At 38.2% G+C, this 26272-nt stretch overlaps 1 protein-coding gene and 1 pseudogene across 4 annotated transcripts; one reads left to right on the top strand and one right to left on the bottom strand.

The window, feature by feature from the left end:
• Window positions 1–3444: 3444 nt before the first annotated feature.
• Window positions 3445–7192, bottom strand: LOC127628547 (NEDD8-activating enzyme E1 catalytic subunit-like; annotated as a pseudogene).
• Window positions 7193–10054: 2862 nt separating this feature from the next.
• Window positions 10055–24748, top strand: LOC127629200 (nuclear ubiquitous casein and cyclin-dependent kinase substrate 1-like). 4 transcript variants are annotated; one of them, XM_052106318.1, is made up of 9 exons: window positions 10055–10419; window positions 12165–12214; window positions 12381–12435; window positions 12684–12712; window positions 12799–12930; window positions 15734–15910; window positions 16057–16194; window positions 16441–16473; window positions 23058–24748. In XM_052106318.1, exons 1-9 carry the CDS (start codon window positions 10403–10405, stop codon window positions 23354–23356), a joined length of 930 nt encoding a protein of 309 aa, XP_051962278.1. In that variant the 5' UTR covers window positions 10055–10402; the 3' UTR covers window positions 23357–24748. The 4 variants fall into 4 exon arrangements, with proteins under 4 accessions (XP_051962278.1, XP_051962277.1, XP_051962279.1 ...); XM_052106317.1 differs by having other exon boundaries at window positions 16054–16194; XM_052106319.1 differs by lacking the exon at window positions 16441–16473 and having other exon boundaries at window positions 16054–16194.
• The last annotated feature ends 1524 nt before the right edge of the window (window positions 24749–26272 follow it).

The following is a 26272-nucleotide window of genomic DNA, read 5'->3' as shown; positions in this document are numbered from 1 at the left end:
CTGAACAGCCCAGTCTGATTGAGTCCTAAACACACACACACAGACAAATTTGACAAATTTGACAAATGCACACAATCTTGCATAATCCATGCATTACAAGTGACTATGAGAGAAACACTATGAAACACATCACTTCAGTCTATTACGATGGACTTCAGAGGATGAACTTACGTGAACTTAAGCCAACCAGAAACCAGGAACATTGATCATGATCTATAACTCTGCAATATTATTCTATATGTTTCCCCGTCTCAAACTCGGGACTACTATACTGAGGTCACCAGAACTGGCTGGATCCAGCTCAACTGATACCATGTGTCGCTGAGTGATGATGACTAAATGCAGCCGGTGCCAGCCAAACATGGATGGAATTCAGAGCATGAACTGATGCCAACTCCAACCATAAAACATGGGACACTTCATATGCCATTGCCTGAACCTTGGATTTAGGATAGACCTCACCAAAATTACCGGCCTGTTGAACTGCGATGCACCTCATTGATCTCTGCCTGCGTCACCTTGGTCTAATAATGGACTACACTCTTGAAATGGAATACATAGACTATCAATGAATTGCCAACAAATGCCTTCATCAGCCAACTAACAATGAATTGCCAACAAAAGCCTTCATAAGCCAACTAACAAAGGACAATTGCATCTATGTGAACTTCTGCAGTTAATCCAGGATGAATTTCAAAGACATTAGTCATTAATCTTACATCGTTTGTTAAAAAATCTTTGTTTAAACACTGACCCTTAACACTTACTTAGTTTAATAATTTTAAACTATGACTTGCACTATACATAATTACATAATATTGACATTATATTCATGATGTTAGTCAGAGGGTAACTGGACCCACAGTGAGCCTGGTTTCTTCCAATGTTATTTTTCTCCATTAAACATCTTTTTAGAATTCATGAATTTACAATCATATTTAATCAAACTACACAATGATGACTCAAGACATTATAGATATTACAGTTTCATTTTTCGCTGTCCTTTTCTGCATATTTTGTGGTCCGTTCTGCATAACGCAGCGACACATTGTTGCTTATCGCGGCCCATTCGGCACGTTTTACAGCCGAACCACTGGCCCGCTCGTGTCTCCCGATGGCCATCACTGTTACGGCGCCCTGCTCTGCTAACTCCACGCACTCTCGCGCTCTCTCCCCGGAGTACTAAGTGCCTCATGCTTCAGCACAGTATGGATCATTAAGCTTTGATTGCTTCCCAGCTGTCCCGCATTAAACTCTCGCCCTGAGACTATATCTGCCTCGTTAACTCGGCGTCTAGTGCGAAGTATTGTTTCACCCCATGTTACATGTCTGAGTGTTCTCCAAGTGATTCTGTTGTTCTGATCCCAGCCTGTTACTAACCTTTCTGCCTGTCTGCAGCCTGCCTAACGACCCGTGCCTGCTACCGGACTCTGATATCTCACCGCCCGCCCCGAACCAAGCCTGTCTCATGCCTCTCTTTCGCCTGCTGCCGATCTCGGATCCAGCCAGACCCTTCTCCTGAGTTGAACCCTTCCCCGGGCATCAGACTGGACCTTTGCCTTGTGTTTGCTCATTATTGAGAACATTTTATGTTTACTTGAAGTCTGCCCATTAAATTGTTGCAAATGGATCTGCCGACATGTCTGACTCTTTACAGAAGGATATTGTGTCTGACAGGGGACCCCAGTTCACTTCCCGCATCTGGAATGCCTTCTGTGGGAGACTACAGATCAACGTGAGTCTCACATCGGGGTACCACCCCCAGGCCAACGGGCAAGTGGAATGTCTCAACCAGGAGATTTCCCGCTTCCTTCGCTCCTACTGCCATCGTCAGCAGAGGGATTGGCATCGTTACCTGATGTGGGTCGAATATGCCCAGAACTCCATCCGCAAGCACTCTACCGGGATGACCCCTTTCCAATGCGTCCTCGGGTTCCAGCCCCCACTGTTCCCCTGGTCAGGTGAGCCCACCAGCGTCCCTGCCGTGGATGATTGGCTCCGGCGGAGTGAGAGGACCTGGAACTTGGCCCACACTCACCTCCAGCGTGCTATAAGACGCGGCAAGGAGAGGGCAGACAGGCATCGCAGGGCAGGACCTGTTTACCAACCCGGCCAATGGGTGTGGCTATCCACACGAGACCTACGCCTCAGGCTGCCCTGCAAGAAACTAAGTCCGAGATTCCTGGGCCCATTCAAGATCATCCGGCAAATCACCCCTGTGTCGTTTCGTCTTGACCTGCCCAGACACATGCGCGTCTCACCCACGTTCCACGTCTCCCTGCTCAAACCAGCCTCTGCCCAATCTGTAGAGAGCGGAGAGGATTCAGAGGAGACGGCCGCCCAACCTAACCTGTTAGAGGGCGAGGAGACCTACCAAGTGCATTGTCTGCTGGACTCTAGACGTCGTGGCGGGCATCTCCAATACCTAGTAGATTGGGAGGGCTTTGGGCCAGAGGAACGTTCCTGGATCAACGCCAATGACATACTAGACCCGTCCCTCACTCAAGACTTCCACCGCAATCACCCTGAAAGGCCGGCTCCTCGACCTCGCGGCATACCTCGCCGTCATCAGTTCTCTCGCGCCAGGAGACGCTCGCAGGAGGGGGGGCTCTGTTACGGCGCCCTGCTCTGCTAACTCCACGCACTCTCGCACTCTCTCCCCGGAGTACTAAGTGCCTCATGCTTCAGCACAGTATGGATCATTAAGCTTTGATTGCTTCCCAGCTGTCCCGCATTAAACTCTCGCCCTGAGACTATATCTGCCTCGTTAACTCGGCGTCTAGTGGGAAGTATTGTTTCACCCCATGTTACATGTCTGAGCGTTCTCCAAGTGATTCTGTTGTTCTGATCCCAGCCTGTTATTAACCTTTCTGCCTGTCTGCAGCCTGCCTAACGACCCGTGCCTGCTACCGGACTCTGATATCTCACCGCCCGCCCCGAACCAAGCCTGTCTCATGCCTCTCTGTCGCCTGCTGCCAATCTCGGATCCAGCCAGACCCTTCTCCTGAGTTGAACCCTTCCCCGGGCATCAGACTGGACCTTTGCCTTGTGTTTGCTCATTATTGAGAACATTTTATGTTTACTTGAAGTCTGCCCATTAAATTGTTGCAAATGGATATGCCCGACATGTCTGACTCTTTACAATCACGCCCCTGATCGGCCCAAAAGTACGCCAGCCCACCGGGAAAATGCCTGGTATGTCAGAATACAAGTAAAGACCAGCACTTAATATAATTATTATTAGACACTAGAATGGTCATTTTTTAAGTCATGCAAGGAAGGATTCTTCTTATTTTTATATTATACTATGGCCTGTGGGCTAAGCCCAGGATGTCACTGAAGTCTAGCAATGCCCCTGCCTACAGAAGAAAACTTTCTGCATTTTTACATTTTCATTTGCATGGGGCAATTCAAAGTTTTAGTGATTTTTTTGTAATGCAAAATCTAAATGATCTTACCTTTCAATGTTTTGAAGAGATTTTTCCTTGTTCTTTCTTCAATTGAGGTAAAGGTCTAAAGAACATAGATTGTAAATCTAAATATTTATGCAATTCATTTAATTTATCACATGCAAACAAAATCTTGTAGACCTTTTGAAATCAAAATGAAAGTTTTGTGGCTTTCAATCCAAGTGTCTCGGGCCACTTTTATGCTAGTTTACTCCTGAACACTGAAAACGTTTACTTTGGACAATATACACATTATCAATTTACAGTCATTGTATTCTGGGAAAAAAAGAACAGATCAAAAATATTGATGACTCATCTTGCACTACACAGATTTTGTCCAATCAAAAAGTATCTCCAATGCAACAGACCATCAAGTAGCAAATCATGTTTGTGACATAACTAAAGCCTGTTGGACAATTATTTCAACATAAGACAGAAATTGTATTCGAAAAGCTATTTCAAGGGTTTTTCAAGCAAATCAGTATTGTCTCACCTGTACATAAAGCATTTTATTTTTTCCTTCAAGTGTTGCTGTAATAGCCAGAGACTTCCATTTGTCTCTTTTAATTTAATTTTAAATTAAATTAGTATATGTAAATAATTTGTATAGAGAGACAGTTAATTAGGAGGCAGTGGTGGCTCAGTGGTTGAGGCTCAGGGTTACTGACCAGAAGGTTGGGGGTTCAAGCCCCGGCACCACCAAGATGCCACTGTTGGGCCCTTGAGCAAGGGCCCAAAAATTTTAAATTAAAAATTTTAAATTAAAAATTTAATTAATTAAAAATTTTAAATTAAAAATGCCTTGAGCAAGGCACTTAACTCCAGGTTGCTCTGGGGGGATTGTCCCTGTATAATAAGTGCACTGTAAGTCGCTTTGGATAAAAGTGTCTGCCAAATGCATAAATGTAAATGTAAATTAGGAATCCTATACTTACAGAGAAGCAGTCTCAGTCAGATACTTCAGCGCTTCTTGTAGTTTAGCAGAATGTTGGAACTGTAGTTTCTGAGGAACTTAATTAAATGCTGAACAGTTGTCCTGTCAATCATAAAAATATTGGGAACAATTCCTATCCCTAACTTTCAAAAAGCTGAGCCTCTGTAAATAGGCCTGAAATTCCTATTTGTATCATATGTGATAAATAAAGGATTGTATATAAAGGAAAAAGACTAAAAGACATAGTTATCTTTTGCTCTGCTTCAAAAGTATATAATCCATCCACATCATTAAAAACCAGATAGTTATTCAATGGAATATACGCACTGAATGAAATCAGACATGAATAAATGTAATACTAGCTATTAGCTAATACTACCCTCAAAACCATAACACTAATCTGAACATGTTTTGACACTTGAATATAACACATTTTAGAAATGGTTCAGTTTTTCAGGAATATGTAATTTGGTTAATATTCTCCAAAATACAAATGTCTGCTTGAACACGCTTATCTTCACAGGCATCTCTTTTTGTGCCTGGATGCTGTGGGCAATGTGTACATTTGTAAATGCAGGTTTAAAATGACAAAACAATGACAAAGACAGAATCAAATTGTGTAGATGATTCACCTTGTAGCACTTTTAGAAACTTCTGCGGCACAAGCAGCTGGAAAAAACAAATATGACAGTACTCAGTGTGCACAACTACATCAATTAAAACTTGACTATATACAATAAACTAGTCCTCAACTTAAATCTTATGAAATCCACATGAATAAATAAGGAAACCAAAGATTATTTGATTAAAAAAAACAGAGGGAGGGAGGGAGGAGGAATATAGTTTTTATCCTCTCAGTGGTAATCCATTTCAGCAATGAATGCATTTGTGGAGGCAACAACAGGGATGATTTGTTTAACCACACCTAAAAGAAACAGAAAAAATAACAACATGAGCATCCTAGAATAATGGCCTATGAGAATATGTTCTTGTGGATCCACCCTGAGTGAGTCTGCAGGTGACACCAGTGATATTAAACTCAGCTGCTCTCTCTAGAGACTCCTGAAACACCCACTGAATATGCTCCAGGTTATCACCATAATACACACATGTGCAAAGATTGCAATATGTACAGCAATGTGGTTGTATACTTCCGTGAAAAAACTTTAATCAGATACATAAGTCTATGTTTAGTTCAAAAACCAAAAAGATGACTGTGGTGACATGGTTGTCTGGTGAAGACAATTAAGTGGATGAAAACAAAGAGCTTGCACACCTCCAAAAGGCTTCTCTTTGGGTCACTGCAGCACTCTAACAGACTCTGTGCAGTGCTCTGGTAGTAGTGGCATTGAGACAATAGTGCACATCGGTAAAGTAATCAGAAAGAAACATGGATAAAAGCAGACAGTCACTTAATCACAAAACTTACAAGTGTTATAAACAGTGTATGCATGTACAAATGTATGGTCACATTAGACTCTCAATTTACAGTGACAAATGTAATAATAGCTGTTTATTTAGAGTTTTGACACAATTTACCTTTAAAGCCATTAAGCAAACTCTCCTATCCAGAGAGACTAAAAGCAAGTTTAGTAAATACTGCCACTAATATCTTAGCTGCATGTGCAATGTTAGTTGTAAAACAGCTCATTTAGTCCATTATGTGATTTATATAAAAATTAAACTTCCAGTATTAATGATTACAGCATAGAAAATTAACAATCACTACGAGGAAGAGTATCCAATACTTGTGGTGGATAAAGCTCCAGTGTGTATAGCATATACAGGCCATCATTCCTGGCAGAATGACCCTTGCATTCCCCTTGAAGCCCTCTTTTCCTCCATCTATCAGAGGAATGATAGAGCTGGGGTCCAAAACTCCATCTTCAAAACAGAGCAGGGACAGCTGAGGAGAGACCACACCAACTAAGTTTGACAAATCTTATAAATCGAGGCTAGTCTTCTCATTGACTTTTCATAAGTTGTTTCAAAATAGTAAAATTACTTTACATGTAAACGTCAGTCTAGACAACGTGTTATGCAGCACACACTTGTTCACTGGCATTTGATTAAATCCAAGTCACTTTTCACATTTCAATTAGTATTAGTCAGGTCTGAATCCAGAGAGAATCAGATTTTTAGAATTCAGTGACAATGAGACACATTTGTCATATGACATGTACTTAGTTAAATCAGCACTGACCAGCATCCCGTTGATCCAGCACCTGGCAATGTTAGAGTCCAGCCAACACACAGTGATATGACACTCTAGAGAGCAAAGCCAGAAACATCAGCAGATCAGCTAGATACTCAATACCAATGTCATATCGGCAGTTTACAATAAAAAATAAATTAAATTAAATTTAAAAAAAACTGCACACACATGTAGAATGAAGCATTAAAATCTTACATTTTTTTAAGTGTATGAATACATAATTAAGAATACAATAACTGTTTCAGCCATAGGGACAATAAAGCACTTATTTCAACAATGGTTTGGAGATACAAATACAGATATGACGTATTACAGTAGACGTGACTGCATAACAGAGATATTACCAGGTTTTTCATTAGTTCACAGCCAAAGACCTGCTGCTCCGATGAGCAGGATTTTGCATGTTTCTAACAGAAACAAGAGTGTCTTTAAAAATGAAAAAATACAAAAATAAATAAAATACTAAACAACTAAAAGAGGGGATAGTAAAATAAAAATCAAGCTCATTGTCTATAATGTCTGTTCCCTCACCTCCTCACTAGGCCCAAAGTCTGGGTGAGTGAAGGTCCCAGATCTCTTCAGAAACTTCTGCATGTGACTCCTGCGGCAATCCCAGTCATCACTGCCACCTTAAACTGTAATGCTAGCAGCAAAACAACATAATACTCAATAAGCTGCCAACAACCAAGAAAAACTATGTGTCTATGTGTACCTAGGATAATTAGTGCTGTTTTGAAGGCAAAGGTTGTCAAACCAAATATTGATTTAGCTTTTTTACTTTGTTTACTGGACTTTGTATGAAATTAATTAGTAAATTAAAATTATTTACTACATTATTTTAAAGACATCCTTTGTTTTAAAATAAATCCATTTTTCACAAATGCCTGAAACTTATGCACACTGCAGTTTATATATGTGTGTGTCAATATATATTATTTAATTCATGATTACAGGAGGTGGTTTATCTTTCAATCAACTGTCACAGAGTATTTACAATATTCTGCCATTCATTTACAATATTACAACTTTACCCCATGCCCGTTTAATATGTAGTAAAGAAAGGATTGAAACAGTTTTAAAATGATGAAATAACATTTGACTAGTATCATAGGCTTGTATTTACTTTATTTTTGAAAAGAATGTGATCAAGTATGAGATTATCACAGTTAAATTCTTAATGAAACTGGAGACGGACCAGTGCTGCATTAAATGAAAACCATCTAATAAGAAAATGAATGAGCGGAGGTTTTAATTGTGCTGCCTGCAAAACACAACACAGCATGTTTACAACAAAACGTGTAGCGAAAATCTACGCCATTACATCTGTGATACAACTTTAGGTTTTTATTTCACTAAATACATCACATTTGTCAAAAGAGAGGTTATATTTCTTCATTTAAATGATTCATTTTGTCACTCCCCATGCTGAACAATCCTCAAACCTGCAGCCAGCTCTTAGCAGTTCATCATCTTATTCAGAGGCGCCATTCCCCTTCTTTTCTTCTCTCTGAAAAAGAGAGGGTTTAAACAAGTTTGTATTAAAGTGCATATCTATGGATTCATGTTATATTAAGTCATGAATACATGATGTGTATTAAGCACATCGTTTATTCGGCGGCACTTAAAGGAATAGTTCACCCAAAAATGAAAATTCTCTCATGATTTACTCACCCTCCTGGCATCCCAGATGTGTATAACTTTCTTTCTTCTGTTGAACGCAAATTAAGTTTTTTAAATAACATTTCAGCTCTGTAGGTAAATACAATGGAAGTGAATGGGTGTCAAAAATGTGAAGCTCCAAAATCCACATAAAGGGAACATAAAAATGACTCCAGTGGTTAAATTCATGTGTTCAGACATGATTTGATAGGTGTGGGTGATAAACAGATACATTTCATTTGTTATCAAAAATTCTCCTCTCTGCCCAGTAGTGGGCAAAATGTATGACGAATGTGAATCACCAAAAACAGAAGAAGAAGAAGAATGGGAAAGTGAAACAGAAGTAGCGATTGATTGAGCAGTGAGGAGAATTGATAGTAAAAAAAAAAAAAAAGGACTTAAATATTGATCTGTTTCTCACACACACCTATCATATCACTTCTAAAAACATGTGGGGGGTGAACTATTCCTTTAACATCAACAAGTGCACTCAAGAAGTGTCACAACAGAGAAACTAAATACTTCTTTATCACTGAAACTGTGCAGGAATGGCAATCTTGAAACTTTGCTGTCAGTTAAAGTGTGGAAGTTTGGTGCCTCAAAGAGGGATTTTAATTATATTTTAGCTTTATTTTCATAGGGAACATTTATAATATAAAAAAATATTTTTGACATTTAAACTGTTATCAAAACATTCTCTGCAAAAATGTATGTAACACTTGAGATACCAGTTACTGTATTTATTATTAATTGGTGAATTTTCTGCAAAAGCTGTAAGTCTAACAAAACACCAGACCATCATCTGTTCGTGAGTTTCTAAGAAAGTATTAATTTGATGGACTATCCTACCAATAAAGGAAGACCACCAAAGGAAAAGCTGTTTTAAACTGCCCAAGTACTGTTTGGCCCTGTACCTATAAATTGGTATTATTTTCTATAGGCAGATGCTTTTTGCACCCTGACCCCTCTGGCAAGCACTACTCGTACTGAACCTATTTGAAGCACTGTGGCACTAGTCTAGAGTTTGACCCAGGTTGTGCATAAACGCTTAGTGCTGTGCTAATACACACAAATTGTGGGGTGAGAAACAGATCAATATTTAAGTCCTTTTTTTCTATAAATCTCCACATTCACTTTCAAATTCTTCTTCTTTAGTTTTTGGCAAATTACATTTTCCGTGCATATTTCAGCCTACTGGTCAGGGAAGAGCATTTTAAGTAAAAAATGACTTAATATTGTTCTGTTTCTCACCCACACCCATAATAATTATATTTTTTGGGTGAATTATTCCTTTAAAAACTTGTTGCTTCCAATAACTGCAACATAACAGTTCCATGCAAACTGATTTCCCCCCAAGAAATAAAGAGCAGTTTATTAATACACACACACACACACACACACACACACACACACACACACACACACACACACACACACACACACACACACACACACACACACACACACACATCTTCACCCTTTCAAAGGATAAATACATCTTTATAATCTTTTATCACCATCTTTTAGTCTGGTTATGTTGTCAAGCAACCCTAAAATCTTCAGTCTGTCTATTACAGTACATTGATGAAATTAATCTAGCTTGTTGTTAACAATATCTGACTAAAGTGGATTTGGAAATTATTCAAATAAATAAATCTAATCAACTAGAAAAATTATTGCGTTAGTTGAAATTGAGCACGTATTAGCGGATTGTTGAAGAGTGTGGTCATCCGATTGTGATTTGCGGTCATGTTGCGTTCTTCAGACTCCCATCCCACTTTTTACTCATGAGAAAATTCTGGCTGGCAGAGGCCAGGCAACAGCTAATTAGTTAGCTACTATTCGACGACAGCCATAAACAGGTCAATCTGGCCTATAGTGGACACTACATTTCATACTAACTCAGAACAACGCGGCGTGCAAACAGATGTTTAAGAGTTCGCATACATTTGCGCGTCTTGAGTGCAGTTTGTATTGCATCTAGGTAGTTTCTCTTAGCTCCGCGCTACAGAAAGTGCAGCGGCGGGAGACACCTGGATTCAGCTGCAGAAAGCCAGGCGCGCGAGCACAGACAAGCGAGCCATCTGCGTTTACAAATACAGTGTAGCTTTAAAATAAGTAAAACGCGCCCAGATCTTCTGCAAAATGGCAAGACCTTCGAGGTAAGTGCGTTTTGCTTGTCTGCTGGTTTACAGTAATAGTCGGTTCGCGCATGATGTGATCGGCATGTGTTTCTCGCTCTCCATGTTTGCTAACTGCTAAATGGCTAACCAGCATTTTCTCCAAGGCAGATCTGGTGCGTGTTTACACAGCTGCCCAGAAAATGCAAAAAATCACGCGTAGACTTTCACTTCTTTTTAAATTTACATAGGGATTTTCATCAATGAAATCACCAAACGTGTCGACATCCTTAGACGCTTCTAAGCTAACCGCAAGCGGCCAGTATCTGATAAAAAGCGGGATAGTAGTAGTTCACGCTGGAGGGCTAATTAATGTTATACAGAAGCAACCATCCGGACATGACCGGGGGGCAAACACGTTAATTGTATGTTTGTTACTCGATTATTTAGCAACTTTGAGAAAGGGGTAAAGGCATTGATATGTAAGTTTCACATGTTTTCCATAGTTCGCCCGCTGAACATAGCGCGGCATGAAAACTCTTCGAGCGCAGTGCGCGCCATTACTTTACATGCAACACTCGTGTCATTTCTCCTGGAAACTTGTTTTTGAAATTAATGCACTTTGGTTTTGGATATGGTTTCAACAGTAGATAATAAGAAGACATAACAGGTGTTCAAGAAATACGCTGTATTAAAATGCATGAAGCGTCCTGTTTAAAACAGTCTTTCTGAACGCTCAAACCTAGTGACTGAGATCCTGTGCTTTGGTGTTTGCACTGGGTTGTTGCTGGTTGATTTTGGTTGAGATGTTGTTGATTGATGGTCCCTTACCACACACCCAACCTTTCCAACACAGGCCAACTTTCCAATGAATATCAAGGTTAAATTAAGGATCTTGAACGATTTCACGGTGACCCCATCGGACCGGCTTAAATACGGGACAAATCGTGCACCGTATTGATTCAACAATCCCGTATTTTATGAGACTGGTGGCAACCCTACAGTGTCATACACTGAAAACCCTAAAAAGTTGACTTTATTCAACTGATTGAGTAAACTCAATTGAATTGAATAATGGTGTCTCCTAAACGTGTGTAATTAAGTTCACGCTACTTGGTGTTCATACAGTATGAACTTAACTATTTAAATTAAGGTGACTAGATGCAAATAGACTTAACTCAGATTTGCTTTTTAAATGTTGTTGTTTCAACTTAATTTTAATTGAATGGACTGAAATTTGGTCAGTCATTAAGTAAACTTGATTCTCCACAGAAATAAACCTGTACTTAAATTGCACATGTACAAGAAGAACTGATATAGTGTTACAGGGTCAAACTTGATCAAAGGTGACACAGATTGCCCTAATGGTGACATAACACTAAACAACTATTTGCAACAAAACAACATAGTACTAAAAATAGCTAAAACCTCTATGAGTTCTTAATAACAACTATTTAAATGTCCCCATATGTTCCCTTTGACCAAAGAAAGATAATTAAATAATGCATGCACAAGGCATTGTGGGTATTCCCCATAGCCTCAATTTTGTACTCAATAGGTGTTATTAACACTTAAATAAGTGAACTTTGAACGTACTTTTTGCCTTAAAAATCCATAGACTTGTGATTTTGAGTTATGAGCCCAAAATTTGACATTTCAAGTTCAAGATAAAACTTTTTTCAAATAATGACAACATTAGGGTTTTCAGTGTATATAGACATATTGCATATTGTGTTTGGTGTTTCCGCATGGGTAATTAAATTTTTTTGTTTTTCCTTTGTGCACAGGAATAAAAGGGTTGTTGACTATGCACAATTCCAAGAGTCTGACGATGCTGGTAAGCTCTCCTAATGCAAATATCCTGTTGCATACCTCATCATTGTGTCCTAATTTAAATAAACAATGGCACACAATGCTGTATTAATAGATCATAAGGTGCAGAATTGCATGTGCTCTGAAGTCGTTCTGTTTATGACTTGATTTCACTGAATAATTTTATACAGATGAGGAATACGTAAAAGAATCAGAACGATCTGAGAAAAAGACTGTAAAACGCAGGTAAGTCTCCCCAAAAATGTTTAATATTGTTAAGCCCTGATAATTTTTATTTTTGATATTTCAGTTGTCACCACTGTCATGTTTGCATCTATTGATTTAACCCCTCCTTCATTTAGAACATTATTTATGAACTTGCGTACATATTCATTACACTGTTAATTTTTGTCTTATAATCATGGCTGCCATTTGTCTGTAATACAAATTTCTATATGCACATGTAAATATATGCTTAATTCGTTCCCATGTAGTGATGAATCTCGACCCAAGGACCGCAAGAGTGAGTAAAGTTAATTTTTGCCTTTACTAACTTTATATTTATTGGTTTTATTCAGCTATTGACCAAATGCTTTTCTTATATTCAAGAGGATCTCAGTGAAGATGACAATGACTTTGGAGAGGATGAGGAAGATGATGATGATGGTGGTGACAGTGACTTTGATGCCAAAAAGGCCAGCAGGGGGAGGCAGGCACCAGCTAAACGGAAAAGGGCTGCAGGTTCAACCAACATAATCACTGAGTGACTACTTCATTACATAATGTTATCAAATGTGATCATGTAACTCCTTGGAGGGTTCTAGTTACGTTCTTTGCTCATATTTGGCCTCTTATAAAAGATAGTCGGCATTAATATGCCTGAAAGCGCGAGATAGTTTAAGTTTATAGAAACCGGCTTATCGAGATTACAATTACAGCTGTCACATTTATATAATTGTGAAAAGTGTCAATTACAGTATTCCATTTTGTTGTACTCCCATTGTGCCATATTTTTCTATTTGCAACATTATTATTTTTTGGGCCATTGTGTGCATGAATGCAAAGGAATATCAGGTGTTTAAACTAGTCTAAAAACTAGGGCTGTCAATCGATTAAAATGTTTTATTCGAATTAATTACGTGGTGTCCCGATTAATTAATTGCGATTAATCGCATATACAAATATTTGCTGAGAAAGCCCCTCATATAACAATAATTCAATATATAATGATGAAACAAATATTTGCTGAGAAAGCCCATCATATAACAATAATTCAATATATAATGATGAAACAAATATTTGCTGAGAAAGCCCATCATATAACAATAATTCAATATATAATGATGAAACAAATATTTGCTGAGAAAGCCCATCATATAACAATAATTCAATATATAATGATGAAACAAATATTTGCTGAGAAAGCCCATCATATAACAATAATTCAATATATAATGATGAAGTAATTATACATAGTAATCTTTAAATATTACATTCATATATATATATATAAAATTAAAAAAAATTCAGATAATTAAAATGCTTTACATTCTTCTAGCAGAAGAGTTAACCATTGATAAGACAATTCAAAAAGTGGCTTTAGAATACAATGTATTGTTTACTACCATATTATTGATCATAATCAATCATTGTCATACAGTTCACAGCAATCCATTTCACAAGTGAATTTGTCAATCAGTTGGAGATTTATTATGAGGGATTGTTTAAGGACCCATCAATTTTTGCCTGCTTCATACATTTTTTTTTTTTTTTTTTTTTAGAAACAAGCCAGGGGTATACATAGTACACAATACTACAGATATATTTTACAATAATGCCAAGACATTATATTCATTACATAGTGCAATGGTTTTCAATGCTTTGGAGTTGTTGAAGGTACAAAGAGTATTTAAATAATATTTTAAGTCTTTACAAAAAGTGCAAATATGGGCTTTATAGACATAAATGTACACTTATGTATAAAAAATAACTTGGCAAGAAAAATAAACAGATTAATCAGAAAATATTAACTTAAATGATCAAAACTGTGAAAACAAAATAAAACGTCTTTATAAAGAAAAAAAACTATTTAAAATAGAGGTACGTACAAACAACATTTTCTCCGAAATACTACGGCGTGGACACATTCCCAAAAAATGTGAAGGGCAGATTAATCTACAGCATTACTGAAGGAGCAAAGTGGATCCATTTCAGGGAGCATGTTTCTTAAATAAAGATTGACTGGGTAAAAACAGTGTAACGGACCATAAGACCTGCGTCAGACATGCTTGTGTCGCGTCTCGGGTGTGTTGCATCATAAAAGTAAAATGTTTAGGTCACTGTGTCAAGTTAAATATAGTTTTAATACTCAATCTTTAAACACATCTTGAGATCCCTTAGTTTGCTCATTTATGTTGTGTGTCCGCTGAAGAGTTGTTAATGTTTTGTTCACTGTAATAAACTGTCTGTTGCTCACACAGCTGAAATTTCACTTACTGCCCTCTGGAGTAAAGAGGTGGTACTACAAGCTTGCGTTTCTCAGGAAAGCATTGCGATTAAATGCGTTAATTTTTTTAACGTGTTATTTTTTAATAAAATGAATCGCACGTTATCAACGCGTTAAATCGCCAGCCCTACTTAAAACACATCAGTAATGCTCACCATATAAATTGTACCATGTATAAATTATTCAAAAGGTGAATAACACTTTGTTTTTCATACAATTAAATAATAATGCAATTCAGGAATACAGTTCTTAGCTTGTTTTGATGCATAGCTCACATAAATAATTTTGGCATACATCTGCCCCAAAAAAGTGTTTTAATATAAATATATTAATTTAAATATGAATAATTGCAATTACAATATCAAAGGAAATAATCAACAATGTGCAACATGTGCAACATAATCGTGAATCCCTAAGTCTTATTGCACCTTATTTGAAAGGGTAAACTATATTGATAGTCCGATATGGTGGCCAGGCTGATATTTTGACCAATAACAAAGTTATATTGGTGTTATTAATGGTTTACCAGAAGTATGTTAGTTCCACTCTACTTATAACTTTGTAAATGGAGAATAAACTTTTGTTTAAAAAAATATTGTGTGTTTTGAGTTTGAGTAAAAACGCTTATTTGTTTAAAAGTAAAGCAATTATTGCCAGTCTTAAGTTATTAAGTCAATCTGACCAATCAATAAATTTGGCTTTACCATCTCTACAAAACAGAACAGCACAAAATACATAACATTGTAATGTTAAAGTTAAGTACAAACATCTCATCCCTCTTTAATTTGTCAGAAGCCATTGTTAAAATGTATTAATAGCTGTTTTTGGAAATGGAAGAGGGGGGGTGTTACCAAGACATGAAAACTCTATATAGTTTCCCCGCAGCTATTTCATACTTTAGTACAGTGTAATTTTTTTATCTGTAGTGTTGACGCAGATTTGTATCTATTCCTACATGTGAAGCAAGTTGATGCATGATTGATAATGCACACACACTTTTAGCTTGTGTTAACCATGCATTTGTTATTTAACACCCAGATGACAGTGATGATGATGGTAAAGTTGTAAAGAAGAAGGGCCGGCAGGTGCGTCAGGCTGCCACTAAAGCTGCATCCAAACAAAGGGAGATCCTTCTTGGGGATGGTGGAAGTGAGGAAGAGGGGGGTGTGGAAGAGGAGGAGGAGGAGGAAGAAGACAGTGACGTTTACACCGGGGGTATGTATGTCTCAATTTTATGTCTCAAAAAAAGTCAAAATATATTAAAAATGCCTTTTTTAATCAGATATTGGTATATTCTGAGACTGTTTTTGTATTGTGATTATTGACTTTTAAGCAATACACTGCATTTCATCTCATAGAAGACTCGGGTAGTGATGAAGACTTTATGGTAGAGGATGATGATGATGACAGTGATTATGGGCGACCCAAACGAAGGAACTCAAAAGTGAGCAGGACAAGCAAAGACAAGAAATTGCCTAAATCCAGGATAAAGGCTTCAGGTAAAAGCACCCGTAATTTTACTATCAGATTGTACCAAAACAAAATTAAAATTAAGGGGATAGAACTGGATAGACATTTCATCTCAGAACTGTGTGACTTTCTTCCATGGAACACAACAGGTGCTATGCAGAATGACAAGCCTCATTTACCATTTAATTTCATTGAATGACAAAGGGATGCAATGAAAGTGAATGGTGATTTGAGATTAACATACTGCATAACACCCCTTTTGTTTATTTTCTCAGAAGAAAGAAATTCAAGTTTGGAGCAACATAAGGGTGAGTAAATGAGGTCAAAATGTTAATTTGTTTGTGTTTGGTGTTTAATGTCTTCTAGTCCACCTGTAATAGCTTTGAGAACATCAATATGCTTGTGTACCCCCAAAAGTAAAAAAAACTAAAAAGCTTAACATAATAACATTTAATATACATAAATAATATTTACATTAGTCAGAGACTGTTTGACCAATGAAAATAGTGCCAGATACTATTTGAACCCCTAATTAAAAACTAACTTAAAGTATAGGGGCATTACTGCAGCATGTTTATTGTGTTTATTTAAATTCCCACAGACACCCTACACAAATTCCTACCTCTAAATATAACCCTAACCTTCCCTTTCAAAAATTAACCATGGTTTTAGATTTACATTTACCATGGTATTGTTAGGGGTATAACAGTTTTGACCCGGACCAGATATGGAGAAAGAAGACCAGGAGTCGAGAAGTTCAATTAAAGAATCAAAAATTTACTGAAGTATAGTCTGCAGTGAAATTGGTAGAGCCAGCGGCAAAGTCTCACGAGGAGATCGAAAGCCAACTCGTACCTTACACAAAATCTTACATCAATTATACCATTTGCAAGGACGTACATTCCATTATTTTACTCCCGATTGGCTAAAAGACCATAAAGTCACAACATATAGAGAGCTATGCGGCCTATCAACATTAATCAGCGCACTTGTCGTCCGAGCCCGAGATTTACATCTGAAGTGACCTCGCAGATAGTCGCGGGGCGTCTTCGAGTCGGCCTGGTGTGCATCCCTGGGTTCAAAACCTGGGTAGAAGGTCAAACGCACACACAAAACACTGACGAACGACAGTTTTTCTCTGAGCACAAGAGAGCCAGAGCACAACGTTATTAGGCCATTTAAACCAAAACAGAGAGATAAAATATTCACTCCTCGGGCAGAGGAGAGGGGTAGAAATAACATACATTTCTTCTCTAAAGAAATAATAAGAGAAAATCACACTTCTACTATTCAGGTATTATTACATAGGACTTTAAACCATATAATTAGTCATGGAAAGGTAACAATCAAACACAGAATACATCTGGAACCTATGTTTAACGCATTCTCCCCTGAGAGGCTGGAGAGCATCACAGATAAGCTTATCTCCAAAAGACCTTCAGCCTATGTGCAGGACAGAGAGAAAGACTCTGGAATGTTCCTAAAAGAGACTAGTTAGCATTCAACACACATATGATTCAAAGTATATTTCAGTTATGCATAAGGAAATAGGATTGATTATGTGATCATGCATATAGTTAATTCATCACTTTAATAAAGAAGTTAAGCAACAGAATACAGATAGATATTGATATAAAAGGATATATATATATATATATATATATCTGAAGAGACAAGGGATTTTGACCCTCACCCTTCAGTATTTTGTAGTAAAATCATAGTAACCACACAATTAAATATGGTTACTATATTAACACCATATTACTGTAGTAACATGCCAACCCGGCCAAACTGAGCGATCAGGGGAGAAGAGCCTTAGTCAGGGAGGTGACCAAGAACCCGATGGTCACTCTGACAGAGCTCCAGCGTTTCTCTGTGGAGGGAGGAGAACCTTCCAGAAGATCAACCATCTCTGCAGCACTCCACCGATCAAGCCTGTATGGTAGAGTGGCCAGACGGAAGCCACTCCTCAGTAAAAGGCACATGACAGCCCACATGGAGTTTGCCAAAAGGCACCTGAAGGACGCTCAGACCATGAGAAACTAAATTCTCTGGTCTGATGAAACAAAGAATGGCAAGCGTCATGTCTGGAGGAAACCTCATCACCTGGCCAATACCATCCCTACAGTGAAGCATGGTGGTGGCAGCATCATGCTGTGGGGATGTTTTTCAGCGGTTTCCTGTGTCCACTTGTGTTCTGGAATTCGAGGGAAGAGATTTAATGACAAAATTATTCACTATGTCAGTTAGTTACTGCATAATAATAAAATGCAGAAATGTCATAAAAGACTAAGAATGGGGGGTGTAAATTAGCATTTACACCTCGAATGTGTGATTGGATCACATGAGACGCATCTTAATACTTTGTGTATACAGAGTCAAAGTTTCAAAATTATATTATTCTTATTATGTCATTACAAATACTATAATTTGTTATTGTTATTATTTTTAGAAAGATTAGCTACTTTACATTGACTAAACCACAGTAACGTCGAAACATCCATGGTCTTACCTGTGCTTATATGGCATTGCACTGTAAATAAAATCAGCAAAAAAGAAAAGTCCCTTTTTCAGGACACTATATTTGGTATGTAATTTGGTAAAAATCCAAATAACTTTACAGATTGTTATTGTAAAGGGTTTAAACAATGTTTTCCATGCTTGTTCAATGAACCTTAAACAATTAATGAACATGCACCTGTGCAACAGTCGTTTCCAGCTTACAGACAGTAGGCAATTGAGGTCACAGTTATAAAAACTTTGGACAGTAAAAATTAATTTCTACTGACTCACCAAAAGAAAGTCCCTGCTCATCTGTGTGAATGTGCCTTAGGCATGCTGCATGGAGGCATGAGGACTGCAGATTTGGCCAGGGCAATAAATTGCAATGTCCGTACTGTGAGACTACTAAGACAGTGCTACAGGGAGACGGGAAGGACAGCTGATCGTCCTTGCAGTGGCAGACCACATGTAACGACACCTGCACAGGATCGGTACATCCGAATATCACGGGTACAGGATGGCAACAACAATTGCCCGAGTTACTCCAGGAATGCCCAATCTTGAAAGCTTAATGCAGCTACTGTTACTTTTGATTTTGACTTTGTTCAGGGACACATTATTCCATTTAATGTTAGTAACATGTCTGTGAAACTTGTTCAGTTTATGTCTTAATTGTTGAATCTTTTTAAGTTCATATGTACATATGTACACACGTCAATTTTGCTGAAAATAAAAGCAGTTGAAAGTGAGAGGACATTTCATTTTTGTTGAGTTTATAAGATCAAGTACATAAAGAGCTTTACAGTCTGGATCTCCAACACTTACGGTCAAATTATGGACAAAGTTTTCCTTCTGTGTTATGTTATTTGAATGTTGTTTGATATTGGGAAATAACCTGGATAAATAAAATGTTTCAAATTGTGACTGGGATACAAGATGCACAGCAATGTGGCATTAACGACAGACAGCAGAAAATAAAGTTCTCTGGATTCCAACATAGTTTTACCCGTGATAATGACCATAATTTAGAAATATTTATCGGAAGTGGGGTGTTGCAAACTGCTACAAACTTAAATCATCATAAAATAAAATTTTCGTAGCAAAAGTGTTTATGTATCCGCCACTGCATGTGCAACATTCATTAAGTCCGACAGAGGTCTTTTTCATTTCATTATTTTATGTTGCTTCATAAAAGCATACGATTGCAAACGATTGTGTTGAAAAATGGGTTCAGAGTGCATTTCAATGTGTTTTCAGTTACACTGGGTCATTTTTTTGTTTTCACTGGGTCATTTCCTTGTTTTCGATTTATCGATTAGGCAATTTTGTAAGATTGAAAAAAAGATTGAACTTTTTGGCCTGAATGGCAAGTATCATGTCTGGAGGAAACCAGGCACCGCTCATCACCTGGCCAATACTATCCCTAAAGTGAAGCATGGTAGTGGCAGCATCATGCTGTGGGGATGGTTTTTAAACGGCAGGAACTGGGAGACTAGTTGGGATCGAGGGAAGTATGAATGCAGCAAGAGATTACAGAGACATCCTTGATGAAAACCTGCTCCAGAGCGCTCTGGACCTCAGACTGGGGCAAAGGTTCATCTTCCTACAGGACAATGACCCTAAGCACACATCCAAGATAACGAAGAACTGGCTCGGGACAACTCTGTGAATGTCCTCAGCCAGAGCCAAGACTTGAACCCGATTCAAGTCAAGTCAAGTGGTTTTTATTGTCATTCAACCATATACAGTTAGGATAGTACACAGTGAAACGAGACAATGTTCCTCCAGGACCATGGTGCTACATAAAACAACATAGAACCACATGAAACTACACCGACTAAATAACATGCCTATATAAAGTACGGGACAGTACAATAAATTACAAAAAATTAACAGGACAATAGGCACAGTTCCGACCAGTACACAGTAGTGCAAAAAGATGACAGTTTCTAAAAATGCCAAATGTAAACATAACATATTATGAGATTGTGTTCTATGCACATAGCAGTTATTGAGGTAGCAGCTGTCGTGGAAAATCGCGATGAATCTCTCCAAGTTGTAAGAAAACTCTCGGAGTCTTGAGTTCCAGGTGCCAAAGTTGTAGTTTATTGAACACCAACAAACTTAAGACCGGTCAGCTGTCCGTTCTGACTCTCTTAGTCCAAAACCTCCTCTTCTATACAGTTTGTTATCTGGCATTACCTCATTTCTGCGCCCCTTCGTTATTTTTGTAACCAATGGATACTATTTGCCACCATTATCTCAAAGAGCCTTTTGATATCTTTTTACTGGTAGAAACTTGGCTTTAGTCTATCTTTTTAATTAATTTGACCACTAGTTGTTTTTACTCCTTACCTTCAGCTGTGTATCAAGGTCCTTAGCCTCATTATTTTGTTACAGCTGGGTGCTCTTTGTGGCCTCTGCAGCATCAACACTTTTAGTAACCTCATATGCTCTCTCCTGGGTCACACAAAGGCCAGGAAACTCATAAGTACTTTGATATAAAAACATACTAGAATATTGAAAACTATACTATACAGCCAGGTATAAAGTGACAATAATTAAAGTGTAACTCAGGACACGTGTGTGTGTGTGTGTGTGTGTGTGTGTGTGTGTGTGTGTGTGTGTGTGTATCAGTCCAGTCTCTGAGTATTGAGGAGTCTGATGGCTTGGGGGAAGATGATGTTACACCGTCTGGCCGTGAGGGCAGGAGGGTGAAGAGTTTGTGTGAGGGGTCATCCACAATGCTGATTGCTTTGCGGATGCAGTGTTTTTTTTAAATGTCTTTTGATGGAGGGAAAGAGACCACAATGATCTTCTCAGCTGTCCTCACTATATTTTGCAGGGCTTTGCAGTCAGAAACGGTGCATGTCCCAAACCAGGCAGTGATGCAGCTGCTCAGGATGCTCTCAATATTCCCTGTATAGAATGTAGTGAGGTTGGGGGTGGGAGATGTGCTTTCCTCAGCCTTCGAAGAAAGTAGAGACGCTGCTGGGTTTTCTTGGTAATAAAGCTGGTGTTGAGGGACCAGGTGAACACCAAGGAATTTGGTGCTCTTGACCATCTCCACAGAGGAGCCGTCGATGTTCAGCAGAGAGCGGTCACTCTGTGCTCTCCTAAAGTCAACAACCATCTCTTTTGTTTTGTCCATTCAGAGACCGATTGTTGGCTCTACACCAGTCCGTTAGCCGCTGCACCTCCTCTCCATATGCTAACTCGTCGTTCTTGCTGATGAGACCCACCACGGTTGTGTCATCGGCAAACTTGATGTGGTTTGAGCTGTGCATTGCTGCACAGTCGTGAGTCAGCAGAGTGAACAACAGTGGACTGAGCACACAACCCTGGGGGGCCCCAGTGCTCAGTGTGGTGGTGGTGGTGGTGGAGATGCTGTTCCCGATCCGGACTGACAGGTCTCCCAGCCAGGAAGTCCAGGATCCAGGCCCAGCAGGTTCAGCTTTCTAATCAGGTGCTGAGGAATGATTGTGTTGAATGATGAGCTGAAGTCTATGAACAGCATTCGAACGTATGAGTCCTTTTTATCTAGGTGGGTGAGGGCCAGATGGAGGGTGGTGGCGATGGCGTCGTCTGTTGACCGGTTTGGACGATACGCAAACTGCAGTGGGTCTAGTGAGGGGGCATCTGGGTCTTAATGTGCCTCATGACGAGCCTCTCGAAGCACTTCATGATGATGGGTGTGAGTGCGACGGGTCTGTAGTCATTGAGGCAGGACACTGAAGACTTCTTTGGCATGGGGACGATGGTGGTAGCCTTGAAGCATGTTGGAACGTCAGCGCTGCTCAGAGAGATGTTGAAGATGTTGGTAAGAACATCCTCCAAGCACTCTGCCAGGAATGTTGTCTGGTCCAGCAGCCTTCCGTGCGATTGAACATCACTGGAGAGATTTGAAAATGGCTGTGCACCGACGCTCCCCATCCAACCCGATGGAGCTTGAGAGGTCCTGCAAAGAAGAATGTGAGAAACTGCCCAAAAATAGGTGTGCCAAGCTTGTAGCATCATACACAAAAAGACTTGAGGCTTTAATTGGTGCCAAAGGTGCTTCAACAAAGTATTGAGCAAAGGCTGTGAATACTTAAGTATGTTTTTTTTTATTTATTTATTTTTTTTTTTTTTATAAATTTGCAAAGATTTCAAACAAACTTTTCACGTTGTCATAATGGGGTATTGTTTGTAGAATTTTGAGGAAAATAATGAATTTAATCCATTTTTGTAATAAGGCTGTAACCTAACAAAATGTGGAAAAAGTGTAGTGCTGTGAATACTTTCTGGATGCACTGTAATTAAGCAATTACTACTTTCATGAACTGTCTGCTTTCCAAAAGCTGAGAAACCCTCAACTGTCCCATTAATTGTTTTACTCAATTGTTTCCAGGAACCCGAGGACCCAAAAAGAAGAGAGGAAAACGTCAGACAAAGGTGAAGAGAGTTGTGAAGAAGGCCTTGCCTAAAGAAGATGATGAAGATATTGAGAGCAACAAGGATGAGGAGGAAGAGGGGCAGGATGAAGACAAGGAGTCGCCACCCGTCCGCAAGAAGAAAAAGGATGACGAAAGTGGTGCGGAAGAAGAGAATAATGGTGACGGAGAAAAGGAGGAAGAGAAAGAGAATGAGAATGACAAAGAGGAGAAGGATGATGTTTCTGAGGAGGAAGCTCCATCAGGTGAAGACTGAAATCTTTTACCTGTGGGTGAAAATGTCTGTTATCTGTCTTTTTCTTAAGGAACAGTAGAATTTCCGACAATACTTAGTGTTTTGGATGTTTGTCTCTCAGCTTGTAAATACCATATCTTAATCTGTGAAGTATTGTCAGACCTACCCTAAATGGTGTAGCTTAATCCTAAAAATGGGATTTTCTTCAACCTAAATGCTGTCTTTGGTATTAATATTTATCAATGTTTCAATTACAGCCTTGTGCTATTTTCTGCTTAAATAATTTTGTTACAGTTGACCTTCAGTGTATAACAATGAAGGAAGAAGATTGTCATATTCGGCCAAAAAATAATGCTATTTTTACTTTTAGATAATACTGTATGGTTTCCTAACTTTGAACATGGGAATTCTTTCGCCCTAAATGCGTTCTTTTGTATTCATTTTTATGTATGTTTCAAGTTTTGCATTCTTTTTGCTGAAATCGTTTTGGTACAGTTATAACAAAGAAGGAAAAAAGAATGTTAAACTCTCCCAAGAAATACAGATTATACTATATGCTAATCTGTATTTCACAATAACGGGCACCTTACATTTTTTTTAAATATATTTGAAATTAAATCTGTTTGAAAGTAACTGCTTGTTTACTCTCAAGTAAAGCAACTCCCTGACTTTATAAATGTACATGATCTCAACCCAGCTGCATTGACTGGTGCAAATACAGGCTTATAATAAACATATGCTTGTTATAATGAACATATGCTTGTTATCATGAACTGCACTGGATTTTTGTGCCTGCAGTTCAGTTACTTGATGTGTCTTTTGACCTGTCTGCATTGCTATATAAACTGTAAGTTCCATAGCTTTAGTATGCTACTTGCTCCACTTTTTGTGCAGTTAATTCTTGATTCAGTCTAGTAAATCAGCTTTTTTGTATCTGAGCATTTGAACTAAGAAGACTTTTTTTTTTTTTTTTTTTTTTTATGGTTGTATTGAATCTCTTTCATGGGTGGCATGCTTTCATGGATGTGGTGCATCATGCTCTGATGAAGTATTGTAGGAGGAGTCTCAGCCAGATTGGCCGGGCTCTGTAAATTAATGATTTAAATCTTGAGAATGAGTGATGTCAGAAGTGAGCTAGTGAAGACCTTATTGACCTCTGTGATGCTTCAGAAAATGTTGATGCTTATAGATGCCTTTTTTAAATGAGTGGTTTATTTAACCATTAGAATGGTAAAACAAAACTGAATTCAGTGTACACCATCCGTAGCTTTCTCAGCTTCATATTACTATTTTTATTGCTTGGATCTCCATCCTAATCTGTAGCCTTTCGGTCTATATCAGAATTTATCCTAAATAAATGTTTGTTTTAATTACGCTATTCTGATTTTTGTAAAATTTGTTTTACAAGGAAAAAAATAAAATGTATCTTTAAAAAGTTGTTGGTGAGCTGTTCTTCAGTTTAATATAGAAAAATTCTGTAATATTGGTTGAGAATGACATCCTGATGTTTTAAATTCCTCTTCATATTGCCCCTTCTTCAGATTAGATTGTTTCCTTCAAGTACTGAATGAATATTGTGATCAACCTAAACACTAAAGCACAGTCTACACCTTAGTTTATTTTTTGAATAAGATCAGTCTCCGCAATGTCAATTTGAAGTCGCCATGGTTAGTTATGGAGGATTTTAGTTGAGGTTTCCTGAAATGCTGTTATAGACACTGATCAGAAATAGATGACTGGTACAGTGATCTAGTACAAGCCATTGAATTTGCTTTATCAAAACTACAAAAAGGTAACAGATCTCTTTCAAGAGTGTGAATATCTTCTAGTTGTATTAAATGCCTCTCATAAATATAATCATTTCTAAAAGAAAACTCATGAAGACTGACAATAGGTAATGGTTCATTTGGATTCTCTAAAGAAGTGCACATAACACTTCAGCTATGCTCACATGCGGAAGTAAAAATTATATAAATTGAACAGGATCCAAGTTGAACACTTACGGAACACCAATACTGACTTTACACACAACTGCTATTTACAGTTAAACAACATCAATAATACTAAAAAGAGAGAAAGTCTCTTTGAATTCTAAATAACAACTAATTAAATGTCCACCTGAGTTCTTCTTGACCAAACAAACATGCTTAAATGATTAAAGCACAAGGGCTTATGGGTATTCCCCACAACCTCTGTTCTGTACTTGATTGAGTTAGTAGTCCTTAATATCTTAATTTTATGGATTTGTTCAAGGAAATCACAATTATTCATTTACTTTATGAACTCCAAGTTCACTTTAAATGTATATTTTGCGTTGTACACATTAATGAAAATTACGTAAAGATAAAAATGTTATTTTTATCGAAGCTATTTATGATTATACGTATTGTTGGTTGAGGCATCAAATCATTTGTTATATATATATATTTAAGCAATATCAAACAAGCAAGATTGCCCTACAATATGGCCATAGCAACACTGCGGCCAAGTGCCATAGGTAATCACACAGATTTAGGGTCTTATAGCGCGAGTGTGATATTGCTTATATACAACAATTAGGAAAAACTGAGTACGGTCATAAAAAGAGCATTTGTGCATAGAACTACTTTCTTACACGACCGATCAGAATCTGCCTTTGCTGGTTCAAAACGAATGATGTGTCCAAGCCTTCGTTAGTAATTCAAAAATGTCACTTCAGAAATCGTATCACGGCTTGTGCTGTTTCGAACAAGTTATTAGATAAACAAGGATGAATGTGAGTGAGTGTGTGAGGGGGAGAGAGAAAGACGGAGCGTGTGCGATCACCTGTTGCCACACCCAAGCAGAGATGCTGTCAGCTTTCTCAGTGGAAAAGTAGCCGTCCAAGTGGGGGTAATTCTCCCTATTTCACGGTAGCCGGTGAAAGAGTCTTTCACTATAGAAACCGCAATGTCCTCC

The sequence above is a fragment of the Xyrauchen texanus genome, chromosome 35, assembly GCF_025860055.1.
Source record: "Xyrauchen texanus isolate HMW12.3.18 chromosome 35, RBS_HiC_50CHRs, whole genome shotgun sequence".
NCBI lineage: Eukaryota > Metazoa > Chordata > Actinopteri > Cypriniformes > Catostomidae > Xyrauchen > Xyrauchen texanus.
This window is presented reverse-complemented; position numbering and strand designations above follow the sequence as displayed.